Consider the following 19240-nt stretch of genomic DNA (forward strand, 5'->3'; position numbering starts at 1 on the left):
TGTGCGGGAAAAGGGTCTAAAAACAAGGATCTCTTAACTTGTGAACTGAAATAGAAGCTAGTCTCTGTAACTGATCAACACTGCTTGTTTTTTTCATACAGAATAAATAGTACTTCAAATAATATCAGCAAGCAGTTGATAGAATGCCAGTAATTTTGCTTGAACAATGAGCAATATTGGTGGAAACTCTGAACTTTCTGCAGAATCTTGTGAATAAAAAAACAGAAGTCCCTAATGCAGAGTTCTTGAAATGTAGATTGTGCAAGATCACCATAAGTAGAAAAACTAGGCAGTTTGAAAGGCAGGCATTTCTTAGTGCATGAACATCAGAGCTGCTCTGCTTTGCAGAAGGCACCTCTGACAGAGGCGACGTTGGGGCTGCTGCCCATTCCTGGGAAGAAGGGATGGAAGGGTCGACCTAAGTCTTCAATGACCAGAGGTGAAAAGCAATAAGCGTTTCTGTGGTACAGCAAAGAGAAGCCAGAGATGCAAAAGAGCGCGATGTAACCTCCGTGTCAAAGCCAGGCGGATGGTTTTAACAGCAGTTGTATGATGGTGCTGAGCCCAGCCAGCAAGAGATTATAGTACTCAAAACCAACATTTTTGTGCAAAACAAATCTCATGACATACTGTAAAATCTTCAGCATCAATTTGCACATATAAAATACGGCAAGTGTGCCATAAAATCTCCCAAGTGTACAACCGTTTTCATGGAAACTATTTCTGAATCATAAAACCAGTGGAGCTATACCATTGTGAGTGACATGTTTCTTTTGAAGCCCTTATTTAGTTACACCCTTTAACAAACCATTGCTAGATTTAAACCTATTTATATTTCTACTCTTAATTTGGGCTCAGAGTCTTCAGTTTTTCCAGAATTTGAATTTTAATAGTGTTCCCTACACTCAGAAGAAAGTGAGAACAGACAGTTTCCAGAAATGGTTCAATGCTGTTCATGGGTTGATGCCAGCTGAAGCCTGCGTTTTCTGTCTTAAGCTGTTAACCTGTTACTCCCTTGAAGTCATTTGAAGTGACCTGAAGTGCAGTGTATTTATAAGCTGATCACTGGGTTGTAGCAGAAAGGGTTACCCAAGCCCTTTCATGCAAACCCAGTCATCTCTTTGGCTTTTGGTTACAAGAGTAATGATCTAAAGAAACCCATTAGTAGCTATTTTCAACAAATTAATGAGAGTTAAATATACCCAGCCACGCAGAGCAGCATGATTCATTCATAAATAACACCCAAGTCATTGGCTAAGGTCCTATTTACGTAAATTAATGAAAGGGTCACGTTTACAGCAGTGTGTAGTTTAAAGATAATCACAGGAACATACAAGAAAAGAAGCCTGGCCTGTGTTGTTTGATAGGAAATTAAAGAATAAGTAAAGAGACATGGTGAGTTTGAGAGAATCTAAATCAGGTTGGTCTGAGATGGTCAGTGTGGCAGTGGGAGACCTGGAGCTTTGCAGGGGGTTCCTGCTGCTGACCTTCCAATACTCTCACTGCTGCTCACTTAGGAAATGAAGCCATTCCCAACTACTGGCATAAGCGTGACTGTAGAAAGTGCAAATATCTGCTTATGAAGGTTGCAGTGATTGCTCTTGTTTGTACATCGTGCCTGCTTAGAGCAGAGTTGCTACTGGAGCTGCCTCCTTTGTTTCTAAAAAATTTAAGTGGCATCAAGGTGAGTTTTGACAGTAGCTTGGTATGTAAATAACCTGGAGTTTGTAAGAACAGGGAAGTCTCGCTACTAACATTCCTGCCCAAATCCATTGTGTTGATTTTGTGGATTTTTCTTTTTTAACTACCTGGCTGGTTTACACAGGAAATGGGAGAGTAAGTGAGCTGGAATGTGGAGCCATCTTGCAGGCCGTTGTGTTACGTGATTTATGAGCCCTGTTACTAAGGTTCAGCAGGTTGTAGGAGTTGTGGTATCCTTTCCTGGAACAGCTGGCGCTGTTGGGAGCCGCTGGCAAGCTCCTCGGTTCGCAGGCCCGTCAGGGAGCGCTGCTGCTGCGCGGCGGGCGCCCTGCGCGCTCAGGGAGCTGAACGGAGAGCAAAACATACCATTCTATCATTTTATTAGAAGGAGCGTGCTGTTAGTGTTTTTCCCCAACCTTGCGATTAATAAGGGTGACACAAGGAATATATTCACCTGCAACTTAATATCAACAAACCATCCAGGTAAGGTGTAGGCTGTACTTGATATGTACAAAGTCAAGTGTCTGTCAAAATTTACCCTGATTTATTCGTGGCAAAACATCCATGGCCAAAAATATTTGAGTGAAGACATCAGAAGCTCTTTGCTGTGAGATTGCGGGTCAAGATAAGCAGGTTTTGCTGGATTCCAGCACTAGAAAGATCCATAACAACTCACGTGATAAGTTTTCTTCGAAATGTGTGAACTGAAAAGATTTCTGTAATGTACAGAATATAGTAATGTACACAAAGGGAAATACTATTTCATCAGCATTTGTTGTCTCTGAAATGTAGGGAAGTCCTTGCTTGGTGCCAGGGAGATTTTGGCAACTACAGTTTTACTTCAGTTCAGATACAGACTGTTAGTCATAGTTTTGTCTCCCTTCTCAGACAACTTATCTTCATTTGTGTTTGTTTTGGCTCAGTCAGCTGTAAATGAAAATGAATGTTTTCAAAATTCATGGATCCATCTGATTTTGATGCCACAACGGATTGTTAGATACTTTGATCTAACTTCCTGTCTAACATAAACCAGAGTTTCAAACAGATACAATCCTGATTTGAAGCTACCAAGCAGATACTTTGCTTTTTTTGGTAGTTTATTTCATAGGTTAATAACTTTGGTGTTAAAAAATATTTTTTAAAATAATTATTTCTAGTGGGAATATATCTGACATGGATGGTGGCAGTTTTCCATGATGAATTAAAATACTTTGCAATACTTTCTGTTTTCCTCCTATGAAGATGCTTAAGTGCTGCAAGCAAGTGTTTTGGTCTTTTTATAATCTGAAGATGCTGAGTGAATTACAATGCAGTAGTGATTCCTGCTTTTCTGTCTAAAATTGCCGTCTCGCAGGTATTTCTTGGTGTAGCAGGTTCACATACTGAAAGGCTGACGAGCTATGTGGGCGCTTTCAGTAGCCACATTAAGTTACGGTACCCGCTTTCTGAGCTTCAGGAACGCCAAGTTTATATGCCTGAGATGTTCCTCCACCTTACTGGAAAAGAGCCTGGGTTGAGTCCTCTGGGTTTCAGCCCCTCGTTTAGGCACTGTCAGTCCTTGCTTTGGTCTCAGATTTCTAACACCCTCGGGGTTGCCCTTGTGGGCGCTGCTCACTGTTTGGTGTACATTGTTCAGGGTACACAGGGGGAGGCTCATCTCTGAGTTATGCCACCTGCGTTGGGTGCCTAAAGTGAGGTGACAGGACTGCCCTGGCAGAGCTAATTGGAGCCACAGTAGCAGTTACTGTACACAGAGAGACAAGTCGTGTTCAATGTGCTTTGTAATTACTGGCTCACAACACAACCTCAGGCAGAGGGTGTTTCTCTTAAAGACTGCTTTTTCAAAAAACAGCCCCGAAGTCAAGCATGCTCTGGAGAGGAGCCAGTACCTATTTTAGGCAGCATGAGGTTCGTGACTGTGCCAGGGTGAAACAAAATGCTTAAGACATCTTAAATCCGTTCTAGACAAGCGCCAGGCAGCTTTCAAGAGGATTAATGTACAAACCAATAGGAGGTAAATGCCTTGAAATTCTGCTAGAGAAGAATTGACTATAAACACTGTGAGGTGCGCTTAAAACTTGCATTACCATTTAGTGATTAATCAAATTTTAAGTTGTAGCTCCAATTTTTGGACTTAATTACCAAAGTGAAGCATTCCTTTTCCTTCTAGGCTTTATTAGAGATTTATTTGTAATAGCATAATACTGTATTATCTTAACATTTACAAACTCTTGCACAACAGAATCCTCTAAATTCTTCCTGTCAATAAAGGGTTATGTTCCATCACAGAAGTATGAGACAGTCATACGTTCCTCTCTATAAGAATTCTTAGCAAATCAAAGCTTTACTCTGTCATTATAAATGGAGCCTTCAGGACGAATGTTCTTTCTGATGCCACTGCAGGAAGCAGAATAACCGTACTGTAAACTCCATGTAACACATGTTTATACAGGGCTTTAAAGCAGAAGGCAAACAGTTACATACATTATCAAGCCATTCTTCATCTATGTTTTCTGTTAACACTACTGGGATGTGTTCTTTATGCAACATTTTCTGGTACATCTATATTTCTTAGACGTGCTATGTAAACTATAGAGTACACATTTCACATTTGAAGTGGATAGTATGCTATCAAGCCATAAAAACCAGTTTCTTATACAAGACAAATGTTGCATCAATTTAATTTATTTGTAAACCTTTATGGCTATGTGTCATGCTCTTAGCAACAATTTTGGCAAATTTACCATTACAGTGATGGCTACTACTGCATTACTGCTTAGAACAACACAAACCCCTCTACTCTTATCAAAGATTGTAGTTGCTATCAGATCGTGCTAAAATTTTAGAAGGTGTGGGCAAGAGTAGCTTCCAAATGGCTGTGGCTTCTTTACTTTGTGCCTTTCTGTTAGCACTGACCACAAGGATTTCAGGAAAACTGTCACAGCATTCTTCACAGAAAACCTTTCCATTTGGAAAACAATCTGTGTTTGGCCAAGGGTAGTGCTGATAATATTCTGTATGCAATGCAAAGCCGTCCGGCGCGGTCTCTTTGTGGGCACAAAGCAAAACTTTTCGGTAGCACCCCTGCAATGGGAGGACTATCAGAACAGCTTCTCCTGAAGTTCCCTTGCTCCAAAGGGTAAACCGAGCCTCGCGTAGCCCAGTATGAGACCACAGCAGCGCTGCAGCAATCTGGCTGCACTGGCCAGCACCGCCCGTCCTTCGCTTTCTGCCCCACTGCTCTCCCTCTTCTGTGGGGATTCTTTCAGACAAGAGTTTTTATTTGTGTTTGAAACCTGAGCTTTATGTTTGTTCCTGTTTAGTGGACTATCTTCCTAACAGGCTTCAAGCAACAAAGCCCGTTTTCCCCTCAGCGCAAGCTGTCCGGTGCATACGTCACCGCTGCTGCTCTGCACGGGGCCTCCTGGCTTGAAATGTCCTACAGGACTGTGGAGACGACCTCAGGCCCGTCTGAGCTCATTGCCAAGAGGGACCAGAGGCCTTTAACAGTGCGAAGCAAAATCCTTTTTGATCACAGTGCAGACTTTCGCTAGGGCAGGTTGTGGGGCAATTTTGTTCACTGATTACTCAGACCTTATGATAAATCAGTGTGGCTCAGCTTAGTGTTTTCAACACATCACACAGCTACATATTTTTTCATATTTCTAAACAGCTTCTAAATATATAATACCTCATGACTATAAAACAGGATTTAGAAGAAAAAATGTAGATGATTTTGAAGATATCCAAATCTCTTAATTTAGGGTTAGAGACCGTGGCATTGTCATCAGCCTCTGTATGTGTCAATGAAGGACTAACCTGCAATTTAAGAAGAGCCTGGTGACTGTTTTCTGTCACTTCCTGTTAGAGAAGAGTTAATGACAGTAAACGAAGCCAGCTATTTTCCTCCAGCCGTCACGAAAAGTTCAAAAACCATGGGTTAGGCCCCAGAATAATTTAAAACGTCTTAAAATGTAATATCTTCTAATCCAATCCTTTTATTTGCCTGCTAGCTTTTAGTCTTGTACTTGCTTTGTATTTTCCCACCTTTTTAATTTAGCCTTGAGAGCTAGAAGGAGATTCTTGGTTAAACATTTGCCTCTATGAAACGGTGAGAATAAAAAGCACTTCTTAAAATAGTACTTTGTTTCATTGCTTGAGCCCTACACCGGAGAATGCGGAGGTCATGGTTTAATTCTCGCTGAGTAAATTCGATTTGTGTAACAATGACCATCACCTATGTAAGTCCTGACATTTTGCTCATTAGGTGAAGTACTGAGCTATTGCATTGAGTGAACTTAGTCAGTGGAAGTCTTCTACATCAGTTTAGTCTGAATAGTTTTTTATTACTTTAGTCTGTTTTCCTTCTCACATAATTCTCAGTCTGGAAATTCTGTCTACTTGTGAGCCCTTAAGAGAGAGACGTCTGTTATTTGGGCTGAAATCCTGACTCTGGTGACGTCAATGGAAAAAAAGCACCCATTTGACTTCAGCTGGGTCAGGATTTCTCCCTTGTGGTTTATGAATCTATTCATTTTAACTCAGGCTGTGGAGCCACACATAAAAGAGAAACAAACTGCAGAAACGGAGCAGTTCCCCAAAACAAAATCCTGGAGTATCTCCGGTCTCACCAACACCTGCCTCGTGATCTCATTGACACATCTGCCTTTCTCTTTAGAGAGGAGACAAAAGCACTGCACGGCACAATCTGCTCCTTAGTGTTTCGGTAATTCTTATAAATAAGATCCCTGTGTACGGCTACAATCATCCCTTAGCTGGGGGCACCAGCTTCTGAGCCTTCTTCTAGCATCGGTGTCATCGGGCATCTGTTGACAGATTGTCCTGCATGCTGACAAAGAGTCATGTAGCAAAGATACTTTTGAGTAGCTTCTAAGCTGTGAATTTGATGTTTTGATAATACTTGGCCTTGAACTTTCTAATATCATAGTTCAATATAATTAATTGTTCTTGCTCGCTGAAACTCTCTGCTTTTCGTTGCTGTTGTGAAATAGCGAGGCCGTGCCAAGAGGCGACGCACCGAGAGCTGCTGGGGGGCGCGCTACGTAATGGAAGAGGAAAAGGAAAAAAGGCATGGCTTGCTACTGTAGCGTGGTAGCGGAGGTCTGTGTGGAGCTTGTGTGTTTCCAAAGGTAAACCTTTTGAGAGGACTACAGAGAACAACCTCCTAAAACTACGATTTCAGGAATTACTTCCTCCTGTATCATTCCTTGTGGGGGAGACTGTATCTCCATTTTCATGTGGCACTTGTTTAAAAAAATGGTATGTTCAGGGGGTAGTATCTTGTTATCAAGGGACTGTCTCCTTGCTGTCATCATGAGCATGCTGACAAGTGAGCTCTTGATGTGAACTGACATACTAAAATCTGCCTCTCATATGATGTCCTAACAGATGAAATGCATCAGGAAATCCAGGAAGGTTCTGCTTGGGAGCAATCGTTGCTATTAGTGGGCAGCTCTGTATTTGAAAGTCATGAGCCACTCTGTTAGGTCCTCCAGTAATTATTTTTTTTTTCTATAAATGCAGAAGGTTGCTGTTACATTAATGAGCAGGTTAGGATCTACTAAGATCTGTAAGGATCTACTGCTCCACCTTGTGGTCTGAAAAAGGTTCTGTTATTCTGCTCCAGAGGGGTGTGTCGGAAGTCCAGCCTCTCCCCCTTCCAGCTGGAATTTGACTGGAGTCAGTATAATATTACTTTTTCTCAAGCTATGGATCTTAAGGGCAAGAAATGTGTTGCCACCTTTGGCATGTTTCATTACAGAAGGGGAAAAGAGAGTGAGCAAAGTAAAATCAGTGAAGAGTGCTATTTAGTACACGTAGTTCACAAGGTGCAGAGTAACTTACAAATAGCTGGCAAAAAACAAGATACGCAATACTCAGCTGCTTTTTTCAGTACATACATTAGGCCCGTTGTACCAGCTTGTTCGCATGGCCAGTAAGGCAACCAGATAGTGTATATTCTTCCATGCTGCTGATGGGCCAGAAAATCAGTGGTTTCCCACCATTCTGCAGACTTGAGTAAAGGTGAATATTACACAATTACCTGGCCACAATCCTTCCTATTCATCAGTGCCACAAAAGGTGCTTCTCAAACTAACAAGACTGCTGCTATAGCAAGATGTGGCTTTTTACTCTATCACAAACTTCAGAGCTTGCAAATCATACAACATTTTTCTCCAGCTTTGAAGCAAAGACTGTAAAGGAGTAATATTCTTCTGTGGAAATCACAGCTCCTGTGGGGTGGCATCAAACTGGTACTGCTCTCCTGAAGCTGCATTTCTTCTAGGGAAGCAGTTTGTAACAAAGCAGTCCAAGACAACTTTATACTTGCGTAGTCTAACACCACCGGTCTGGTAGTCTATCCTATTTTGGACATTTAAATTAGCATATATCCTTAAACAATAGCCGAACAATAGCAACCAATTAAGACCTACATTAAGAGCGCAGCTTCTGCAAACATTCGTACTTTGGAAGTGAGTGGTTGTGCTCATGAAGCCTTAAAGAGTAGGAGCACCGGAAAAATTACCATCCTCTATAAAAAGGCTTATTGTATAATAAGGGCAGCTTGTCTTACTGCATACCAGCAGTTGGAACGCTAGTCATAAAAAACATTTATGGACTGGCAAAAGACAACTGCCTGCCCAGTCCTGTCTGAGTTTAGCAGTATTTCATCACGGAATTCCGGACGCTGGCAAGGTGGTGGTGTGCTTTGGGTGACTATGAGTGTAAAGAAGTACGTGGCTGACGTGGCCAGACCTCCCTGCTGACAGTTTCTGCTCCTGAATGGTAGACCCTGGCTCTCAAAGTGAGGGACTCTGCCGTCACCTTTGTCACGCTTCAGGACACAGATTGCAAAACTTGTTTAAGTAGAGAATAGGGGGAAAGAGAAGGAAGAGTGAAAATAAAACAAAGGATAGCTTTGATAAGTAGTTTAGAGGTTCTTTCCTATGGTCTTTGTGAAAAATATGTCACAAGGCAAGGAACTTAACTGTTTCCCTTCCATTCCTCCATCTCCTTCCCCTTTCTTTATGGATTAAAGGTTTCAAAATCTGTATGGCTAAAACTAAGTATGTTGAATCTATATAGAAGCTAAGATGCTGTATTATACTACAGTTATTTGTTCAGAGTTTTCATGAGAACGGGGATTGTTCAGCATTACTGGAGGTCTATGCACTTTTGGTGCTGATTTCCAGAAGGACTCAGATGTCCTTCTTTAGGAAGTCATTTTGAGTATCAGTGAAGCTTTTCATTTGAAACCATTCTGACTTGGCACCAGTGCATAAGATCTACACAGTTAGGACGAAATCTTGCCACGAAAGGTTCAAGACTTGATTTGGAGGCAGGAAGAAAGACAGAGGAAGACTAAGAAGCTGTAGTTGCAGGAGGGAATTCTATGTTGTCAAGACATGAATAACAGAATACTAACATGGATCCTTTGTCTCCAAATGCCCCGAGGAGGGAAACTGAAGGTTTATAATCAGTGTGATATTCCTGGAATCTTTACATAGTTTTCATTGAAACTGGATTGGTGCAGTGGAGGTGTCCTGAATACAACTTCTTTCAACTTGAATAATAATGATTTCTGGTTGTCAGATGTCAAGTCAAGAAATCAAGAGTTAGTTGCAAATTAATGATAGCACCTGTCTTTTTCAGTGCAAGATTCCCCCAAATCCATTATCATGGGTTTGTATAATTTACATGAAGGATATATACAGAGGGAATGGAAAGTACGAAGAGCAAGGTAGTACTAGAAGGTCTAGAACTGTATTATAAAGATAATCTACTTAAGTTTGTCTCCTGCCTCCTGAATCACAATATTTTTACATAAATATATCTCTTAAGTATAGAGTTCATTTGGTTATGTTTTTTTGTTTTGTAACAGTGCTGAGAGCAGCTAGGTACAACATCGTTTAATAATTACCATGTGCAGTTTACAGTGCAAACTGATATTAGAGAGGCATGCTACAGATTTTAACTATTTAATCAATTGTTTGACCTGGGACAAAGTCTTTAGAACTGGGAGTTGCTGATGTGCTTCGCATTAGGCGTAGCAAAAATGAAGGCATGAGATATTTGATGTTACTCCTCAGAAGAGCTCAAAATTCTTTAAGCCATTTGTTTCCATTTTAATTTACAGCAAGAGGTTCAGTAATTTGTGGACTGATTGAATCAACATTTTCCTCACAGACATTGGCTAAAGCTGTACGTTCCCTCTGAACTTATGTGTAAGTAGTTGTATTAGCATTCTGTTTCATATTGGTGTAAGTGTCCAGAGTATCTATCTTGAAATAACATCTTTAGGCCACTGGAGCTGTAGTCACATATCCACTGAACTGACAGAGAGGTTTGTGATATTTTGCCGAAAGATGAAAGGCAAATTCTGCCCCCAAACCATGTAGACCACGTCTCAGCATCCTTACAGATATTTTGGTTCCTTCAGTAAAGAAGGGCTGTTGGCTGCTATGCTCTTAAGATGGCCTTTCTATATTCCATTGCTCCCAGCAAATTTGCTACTTTCAGAATGTACTTGTTCGGGAAGGATATGTATCCTATTTGAACAACTATGGATATTTCAGTACTTCAGTCTTGAAATAACTGAGAAGGGCATACAGGAATGAAGGAGACAGTGGTGATGAGGAAGAGCTTAAGCAGAGATCTTTCATTTCCAAACAGTGGAACTAAGTTTACCATAATAGTTATTGCCTTTTCTGCCTCTTACTTCAGAATAAAGTGCTTCTGAGTGATAATCAAAAGGTGTTCATTCAGCGTGCTTAGAAAGAGCTAGCACTGCTTTTGTGAGAACAGCTCATTAGGTTCACAGCAGGTTTTTTACTGTCCTGGTATTGTGGCGGAGCTGAGGTAGAAAAGCAATTTTGGTGATTGATTGGAGCACCCCTTAGATCAGTTCTGAATGTCTCACATTAATCACAGGATGGTCTTCTTAAAATGTAACCTCAAGATAAATACTATGAATCTTGTCTAGAGCCTTTCTGTGTTCGTATATCTCTAGGACCTTTGTAAAACTGTCAATCTCAGGGTTGCTAGAATTGTTCAGGGACAAATAACTTCTCCACCCAGCCACGTATTTAGCTAGGAGTCCATCTAGTGTACCACTTTTACACTGTTTCCTGACATGTTACCCCAGAATCAGACACTAGAATTTTAGAACTAACGAAAGGTTTGAGTGAGAAAGATTCAGTTCTTCCTTCTCAACTATTCATAATGCTTCACATGTAGCAGGTCTATGACATAGGATCTTACAACCCTGCAGACATTATAGTCCCAAAGATGTATTTTGCAGAGCCAACAAGACATATAGAACAGGGAATTTCAGACAAGCAGCTGGTAAGTGGTGTGTGAGCTACCGTGCTAGTGAACGCGGGTGAGTCCATGCTCTGTATACAGCGGTGGTTAATGGCTGCCCAAGGAGAGGAAGGAGCAGCGATGGAAGCCATGCGGGAACAGGGAGAGAGCAACGCGGCTGTGAGCTGGCCACCGAATCCAGCTCTGGGGAAGGAGGTGCTGTCACACCCCGCGACTGAACAACGTCCCCAATGTCACACAATGCCCAGCAGCCCAGAGCTCATGGCCACAGAGTGGAGATCAGCATAACAGTTTAACCTGTCTGAGGTCACTGGTTCGGTGTGCTAATGGGAACTGAAACCCTCTTATTAGGAAACCAAAATCACTAGATTTGCATCCAAGCTTTGACTGATTGATGAGTCAAACTCTTGGCGTAGGCTTTGCAGTCAGATTTCTTCAAAGTTGGTTTATTATTATCACCGTGAATGCTATTTTGGAATGTAAACTCTGATATTACAAGGCAAAGGTCATCCACCTTTGAAGTGTAAAGTGCCAGATGATATTCTTTCTCAAAAGAGATGAAACTTGCTGGCAGACACTTGGCAGCAGGCAGGGGGCAGAGCCCCGCGGAAAGGCAAGGTGCTGCGGGGCGGCGCGGCACGGCACGGCGTGCTCTGGGTGAGGAGGTGGCGCTTTCGCACGGCTCGTTCTTGGTCTGCGACAGCTCTCAGCTCCTGCCTTTGTGGTGGCCCTGTCTGGGGATGTCCACATTTGGTTGTGTGCTGTCTTTGGTACCTATGGTGTGGATTGCTCACTACTGCATTACAGGTTATGGAAGTACTGATTGCTAGTGAACTGTTCTTTGAAACAAACTCTTCTAGAAACACTGTGGTCTAAAAACACATTAAAAATGCTTCCGAGTGGATTAAAGGTGTATATTCTGATAGCTAGAGAACTGTTAACATATTTATCTGCAGCTATTTGTAAATTCATGAAAAGCTTAATCTGATTCTTATGATACACTAAGTCTCCAGTGACTAATCCGACAATGACATGCTTCCTAATGAGTACTGTGAACATGACTGACCTGGCAAGTATTCTGTCTCACCAAAAAAATAACTTTATGTTGTTAAAGAATTTTTCCACAAATTTCAACTGGAGATATTAGTTTTACCTATGCAGGAAAACAAAACAAAAATGAACATCAATACTAAAAGTATCTTGTCCAAAAACTACAATAGTTTTATTAACTAAGACTGAGCATCATCCTCCCCCACTGTGAGCACATCAGTTAATCATACCAGGCATTACTCAACTTCATTTAGCATCAGTAAAATTTTAGATGTAATTCAAATATCAGGGCAGAACTTGCTGTAAGTTGATGAGAGTCTAATTTTAATACTCTTCTTACTCGTTAATTCAACATAGCCTCCTATAGAACTGGGGAGCACTTGAAAGGTTGGCTATGTTTAATGACTTGTTTTGAGTACGTTGATGTTGATCACTTACAGCCGGACTCATGCAGCTAGGGAGTCTCTCTTTAAAAAAAAAAAAGAGAGAGAAATGGGCTCTTGCCAGAAACGAGTTATAATGAGGATATAGCACTTATGAGAACAGCCAGTAGAAATGACAGTAGTTGATGATTTCTCCATACCCCACTCCTTGAAACTCTCACAAATGGATTGCACAAAAAGTACTTGATTTGCTACAAACAGTGCTCTTCCTTTGTGTTGTGAGGAGCAGTCAGATACATGTGAGCTGTGGTGTTTATTGATCAGCCAAACTGACAAGGCGATGTTTGAGAATTCCCCCTTCTGTAGTGTTGCCTCATCTGCTCAATGAGAGCTTGCAAAATTTTACCATCTGTACAGAGTCTCCCCGTCACTTTTGAAGCAGTTTAGAGCACACAGTGGGCATATCCTGCTTCCAAGAAGTCAGTGAGGGTGAGATCTCATCCAGTCTGTTCATACTAAACTGTTCTGAAAGTTCTCTGTGGCCCGTTTCATATTATAATATAGCCATGGGATCTGCCTCTGTCCTTGTAAGGCAGGCAAGTCCTATGGAAATAGGTAACTGATAAAAAAATAAACGCTCTGGCTTTTCAGATCTTACTAAGGATTGGGGATTTTTTTTGTTTAATAGCAGAAGAATGTTTCCCAAAACCACAGTAACTCACAGAAGGGTTACATTCTGCCATCTATCTTTGTGCAGAAGTCCCATTGGGGTCTCTCAGCAGGCTACTCCCAAAACACAGATGTTTCTGGCTGTTCATTCAGCATTTTAGTGCTGCTGGATGATTCTTACTCTCTAGCTTTTACTATTTACTGGGAGCTTGCTAAAATACAATTTTTGTTAGTTTGGTTGGTTTTTTGTTAACACCATCGGTGCCGTTTCCAATGTTCCTAATGTTAAGAATCTATATAACTACCACAGGGTGGTGTACGCAAAACTCACCAAAGTAAACTACTGGGCGTTTTCTGTGTGTGGAACTTGGAGATCTAACCCAAAAGCCTGTACGTCTAGTTTTTAACCAGGAAATGTCCCTGGAGCTTATCAAAGAAAGCAACTCAAGGATTTGACTAGTAAGGTGGGGGTGTATACACATCCACGTCCTTGTAAAATTCATCTTTGAGGGAATACAGACAACAGGGTGTATTTATACTTTCTTTCTGAGTTCCTGTAAGTTCTCACGCTTTATTGAGAACCACCTATTTTTACAAGCATGGAAAGGCCCTTAGTGCTTGCATCTTGAGTTAATCACAGCCAGCCTGAGGAGCGTGACAGTCCATGTCACCCACGTCACTTTTTTCAGATGTAAAAGGGGATGCCATTTTCTGCTGCTTCTATGTTCTTAACGCTGTTGTTCAACATATTTAAGAACATTTGTGGTTGTAGATTTTGTGGGTGTAGATTTTGGAAGGATAACAGAATTTCTGTTTGCTAGATGGCACAAGCTATTCTGAAAACAAGTGTTAAATACCTTAGTGGCCTAGGACTTGTGGCATTGCAATATGCTCTCTTTTCACTGCCTATTTGGTATCCATCTGTTGAAGATAAACAAGTTTGTAACCAACATCTGACTGTCTTTGTCTAAAGTCAGCTCTAGTTAAATTGCTGAGGCTGAGTAATTGCTGAGGCTTTCAGAATAAAGAGAAGCTGAGGGAGGAAAAAGAAAGGAAACCTTTTTCCTTCTGCTGGTTTACTTTATACGCGCAACTTAATTCAAGTTAAATCTCTTTTGGTGCTTTTTTTGCTTTATCGAGTATCTCCTTTTGAGATAGCAAAACTTGATGTAGTGCTAAAAAGGTTCCTCCTGCAGTAGCAGTGTGCAGAAAAAAATGTTTAACAATATCTGTGATTTTGGGCTGGAAGGATAGCGATGAAATGTGACAGTATCCCCTGCACATTGCCTCATGTTCTTTGCTCTTGTAGGAACATTTACCTAAGCAAACAAGCTCCCAAACCCAGTTTGACAGAGAAAAGAGACCGAGTAGGCTTGAAACTCAGTACTTTTAGAGCATCAGTCTCTTACAGGAGATTCTGCAAAACAGAATGGATAAATATATATAAATATATGTCAAACATGAGAGGCAATGAATGGAAAATTTTTAAAGATAGTATAAACACAAGTTTTGTAAAGCGAAAGAAGAGCTGTTATCTAGTCCCTGGCTGTATTTCCATTCCCTGCTTCTCAGTGCAAGGTCTGTCCTGGAAATTCTGTTATATACTGGTAGACACACTCTAACAAACAGCATAGAGATAGAAAAATAATCTCTATATGTAGAGCTGATTAACCTTCGTTAAGCCAAACACAACCACGTTGTAAAAATTAGTTTGTCCACTTATTAGGCACAGCTGTGCATCTTTGTCCAACTCAGCTGGCTGATGTCCTCTGTGAGAACACCTCCCTAGGAAAAGCCCTTTGCTGATGGCTTTTGGCCATTGGGATTATCCCATCTTTCATTCTATGGTAAAATAAGACTTAAGTGCCAGTAAAGGATGTTGTGATATTGGGTATGTGTTTGGGAACATATGTATGTCCTAGGTTTTGATTGAGATGCTTCATACTGCAGTTTGTTTTCTTTTGAAGAGCAGAGTAAATGAATGTTTTATAATCTATGTATCCGCAAGCAGATCTCAGTCATCCTATAGACTTTGATGGCACAGGGCCTCCCCACCTTTGCTTGTAAAGGTCTGATTTCACTTTGATAGCATGTAAGAATTGGTGCAAACTTTTGACTGAAAGGGCGCCTGTTTTAGCTGTGAAGTAGTTAGCGCTCTCTCCACTTCAGTTTGCAAGTATTTTAATTACAAGATGCTAATGAAAACCCGGGTTTCTGTAGCTGAACTAACAAAAGGTTACACATAGAGACTAAACAAAATGAGAGTTGCAGACTGCTACCTCCTGTGCTTGAGCTAGCAGCAAATAATAAAGGAAGCAGGTTGGGAAATGAAGTCACCCAAAATATGATTGAAAAGAGTTCATGCACTCTAGCTGTCACCTTAGGGAATATATCTCTTTCCCTAAAATTTGCCAGGTGACCTGGAGATCTGGCAATGGTGCATATGTACTGAGGGGTGTGGATGCTGCTACACCTGCACCTGACACAGTGGAAGCCTGTGGGGTTCATGATGCATTGTGCTGCTGCAGAGTGAATTGCTAGAATTGGTTTTGGACATAAAGAAATAAGGATGGGAGCAATTTTTCAGTATTAACTACTATCTCCCCTGCCTGGTTGGTGAGCAGAGAGATTTTCTGGCTGCCTCCCAAAGTTTTGGAGGTACTAAACAAGACCAAGTGTTTCAGTATCAGCCTGGTGGCCTATTAAGTTCCAAGACCAGGTGTAATTCCATGTTAATTGATAGGGATTTTCCCATTCTGCATTCCTCTTTTGACAGAAAGCAAGTATTTTATGCTACAAGTGTGAACCATTAGCCTTTATCACCAGGCAGCCACGTTCTCATGACATACATAACTATCTTACAGAGCGTGCTTTCTCTCTAGCAGTTCTTCTATCTGTGTCCTTCACCATTCACACGCACAGTCCTCCATCTGCTAGGCAGGGTCTGTTCTTGCTAGGTGTGATTTGAAAGCACCCCGGGCACCTGCCCGGCTTGCAGATGGTGTTACTCCATCACAGTGTGGAGTCATCGCTGGCAACACAGCGTATTTCAGGGAGATGAAAGGGGATGATGGAGTTAAGGTCTTACTGAGAATGTGCCAGACAATCTGAGCTAACTGTAATTATTGAATGTCCTTTGTTGTTGTTGTTGTTGCTGTCATAGCCAAACTGTGCAGGAGGTAAGGTTTTGTTTGTAACAAGTCTCCTACTTTTACTTGGTGGGGTGGAAGAAGCCCCAAACTGCAGAACGGAGGGCAGAAATCCGGATCCTACATTAAAACTGCCCCCAAGAAACCTTTCACTGGGGTCCGGCGCTAACTTTTTAGATGCCGTTTTTCTGCTGAAGTGTGTTTGGCTTATTTTTTCTTTCCCCCTCTTGATGCCATTTTTTGCGAACGAAAAAAAACCCAAACCTGTTAAACAGGCTCAAGTGACAGCAAAAGGCAGATACTCCTGTGCTCAAAACTAAGTTAAACTCCGAGGGCTGTGCGAGCAATCTTTACCGTGATACCGTGACGGCTTTGCGCGGCAGGGCGGGGAGCGGCGACCCGGACCGAAGCGCTCCCGGGGCCCGGCGGTGCCCGCGGTGCGGGCTGGCGAAGCGGGCAGTGCCGGGGCAGTGCCGCCGCCAGCCCGAGCCGCTCCGCAGCACGGCGGGGGCAGCCCCGGCGCTTGGCTTTCCCCCTGAAACTCCGGGAAGAAAGAGGGGATGCCGCCCCTGCGGCGGCGCGGCTTTGGGGGTTCGGGACCGGGGAAGAAAGACCTCGCAAGCACTGCTCTTACCCCCTCCATTTTTGTAGCAGAGGTAGGGAAATCGCCAGACGTTGGCCAGGTCCACGGCGAAGCCGATGACGGAGAGGAGAAAGTCGATCTTCTTGCCCCAGGTCTCCCTGTCCTGGGCGCCGTAGCGCGGCGCGGAGGCGGCGGGCAGGAGGCTGCTGCTGGTGTACTGCACCCCGTTGTGCTCCTTCACCAGGATCAGCTCCACGTCCTTCTTCGGGGGCGGCGGCCCCGGGCGCTCCGGCAAGGGGGCCACCACCGACACTTTGCGGTCGGGCTGGATCTGTTTGTTCATCCTCGCCTTGAACATCCAGAGAGAGCGAGCTGAGGAGGGGGAGCGGGCGAGGCGGGGAGCGCGGATAACGGAAGTGCACTTCCCGCTGGAGGCGACTCCGCGCTCCAGCCCGCCGGTGTCAGCGCGGCAGGAGCGAGGCACGGCCGTAATAAGAGCCATGCAAATGAGGCGGGAGAGGGGGGACCGCGGCGCCCGCCGGGGTGCCCCGGGGAGCGGGGCTTCCCGCGCCCTTCCTCTGCGGGGGAGCGGCCGGCAGCCGGGCGCGGGCGCACCTGGGGCAGCGGACACCGAGCTGGAGCCTCCCGAGCCGTGAGCCGGCCGGAGCCCCGCACTGTCCGGCCTCGCACCTTGTCCCCCGGCGGCAGCTCCACCTTAGACAGGTAGGGATGTCCTGCCGCAGGCTGCGGGCCGCTCGGAGCTGCTCCTTCCCGCCAGGCACAGTGCGCACCGCCGGTCAAGCAACCTGACAGTGCCGTCAGCAAGTAACAGGTAGAGCTAGTTTGGACTGGCCACTTCCCTTCTTTCCTGGCCAGTCTGCATTACAGAGACAGCTTTCCTCTGTCTGATACTGTGGCTTTAGTTAAATAGTAGAATTTGGCTTTTGACACCAGAACCTGGTGGGGTGCAAGTTGAATGATAGAGCTGGACACCACTAATGCTGCTACACCAGGACTGATGGATGCCTGTTTTTTTTCTTTCCTAGAAATTGTGTGGCTCGTAGGATGCAGTTGTTAGGTTGAAGTATTTGCGGAACATTGACAGTTTGCTGCCATTCCCGATGGGACTTGGGTCTTTTATGTGTAAAATGAGGAAAGAATTAGCTGGCAGAACAACAGTGATTGGTGCCAGAAGTTGGTAAATACAGCTGCAGAAGGGGGTTTTCAGGGGCTCTCCCTGTTACAGCTGTGAGCAGTAACTGCAAGTTCAGCATCTGTTCAGGAAGTAAAATTTCAGCATGAAAAGCCGATACTTGCTCCCCCTCCCCAATGTTAAATAGCTTTCCTTTTGCCTGGCGTCAGTGCGAATAGGTCAGATTGCAGAGGATTCTCAGTGGTGTTACAGCCTATTGTTCTTATTTGCTCTGCTAAGGCCGGTAATACAGTATTAAAGTTGTAATATATGAAGGGGTGCTGGTCAGAGTTGGCAAGGAATACCAGGTTCCTCTGCAAACTTGGAATGTGAAAAAGCGTTCCAACCCAGAGTTAAAGCTTGCATATCGGCATCTTCTCCTGCTCTCTTTAGGCCACAGGCTACAAGGATACTAGTAAGAGAGCTATTGACAATCTGTAGATTTTCTGCCTTCACAGAGAGCTCTTGGTTCAAGCCCTAAGATCCAAGTCGTGACTTATTAATAGATCCTAAAGCTCTCGTCTGGGTGAAGTGTTTGAGCAGTGGCTATGCTGTTTCAGAGCAATTGCATGCTTAGAACATGCAGCTCATAAGTTGTCTTTCAGTTACTCGGTGGCTTCCTGCCCTCATCTTCTCCAGATATATCTCATAAAGGCATTTTCTCTATTCTTTTTGACACCTCATGCCATACATGCTGCAAGTATTTCCCCTGTGCACAGTCATTCCGTAGTGCCCTGTAAACACTCACTGTTCTCTCATGCAGAACAACGCACGATTTTACACTCGTGCACAGCTACACTGCTGTCCCCTCTTCGTACCACCCATCAGTCCCAGCCACCAAATGCATCAAATACAAAGGTGCAGTGCCCCCGCTCCCCGCGCTTCAGGGAGCCTGCACGCCCGCTCTCCCGTAGCAAATAAAGGACAAGCTCTGTTCTGGACATAAGGAGAGCCTGCTCCCAGCTGCAGAGCCCTGCAGACTCACCAGGTAGCACTGGGGATGTCTCTGTCCCATTCCCTGGTACCTGTGGGGAGGGGGAAGATGACTGAAGCGGGATTTCTCCTTCTTGCTTCCACCACTCTGGGACTGCAGTCTCTCTGGGAGCTAAAGCTGTAGCGTAGCCAGTAAGGAGCTTTTTAAACCTGGTTCTTTTCTCTCCACGTGACT

At 43.5% G+C, this 19240-nt stretch overlaps 1 protein-coding gene across 1 annotated transcript in view; it reads right to left on the bottom strand.

Annotated features, from left to right (window-relative positions):
• The window catches only part of LOC308044858 (sodium-dependent noradrenaline transporter-like), a gene marked incomplete at both ends in the record, with an annotated part of 64133 nt that extends 45046 nt beyond the window's left edge, over nt 1-19087 (bottom strand). The window contains 2 exons of the mRNA XM_080351778.1: nt 16932-17229; nt 19058-19087. Coding sequence (XP_080207904.1) covers nt 16932-17229; nt 19058-19087 — 328 coding nt within the window. The remainder of the gene's footprint in view (nt 1-16931; nt 17230-19057) is intronic.
• Nucleotides 19088-19240: the final 153 nt, after the last annotated feature.

The sequence above is a fragment of the Nesoenas mayeri genome (assembly GCF_963082525.1).
Source record: "Nesoenas mayeri genome assembly, chromosome: 12".
Taxonomy (NCBI): Eukaryota; Metazoa; Chordata; class Aves; order Columbiformes; family Columbidae; genus Nesoenas; species Nesoenas mayeri.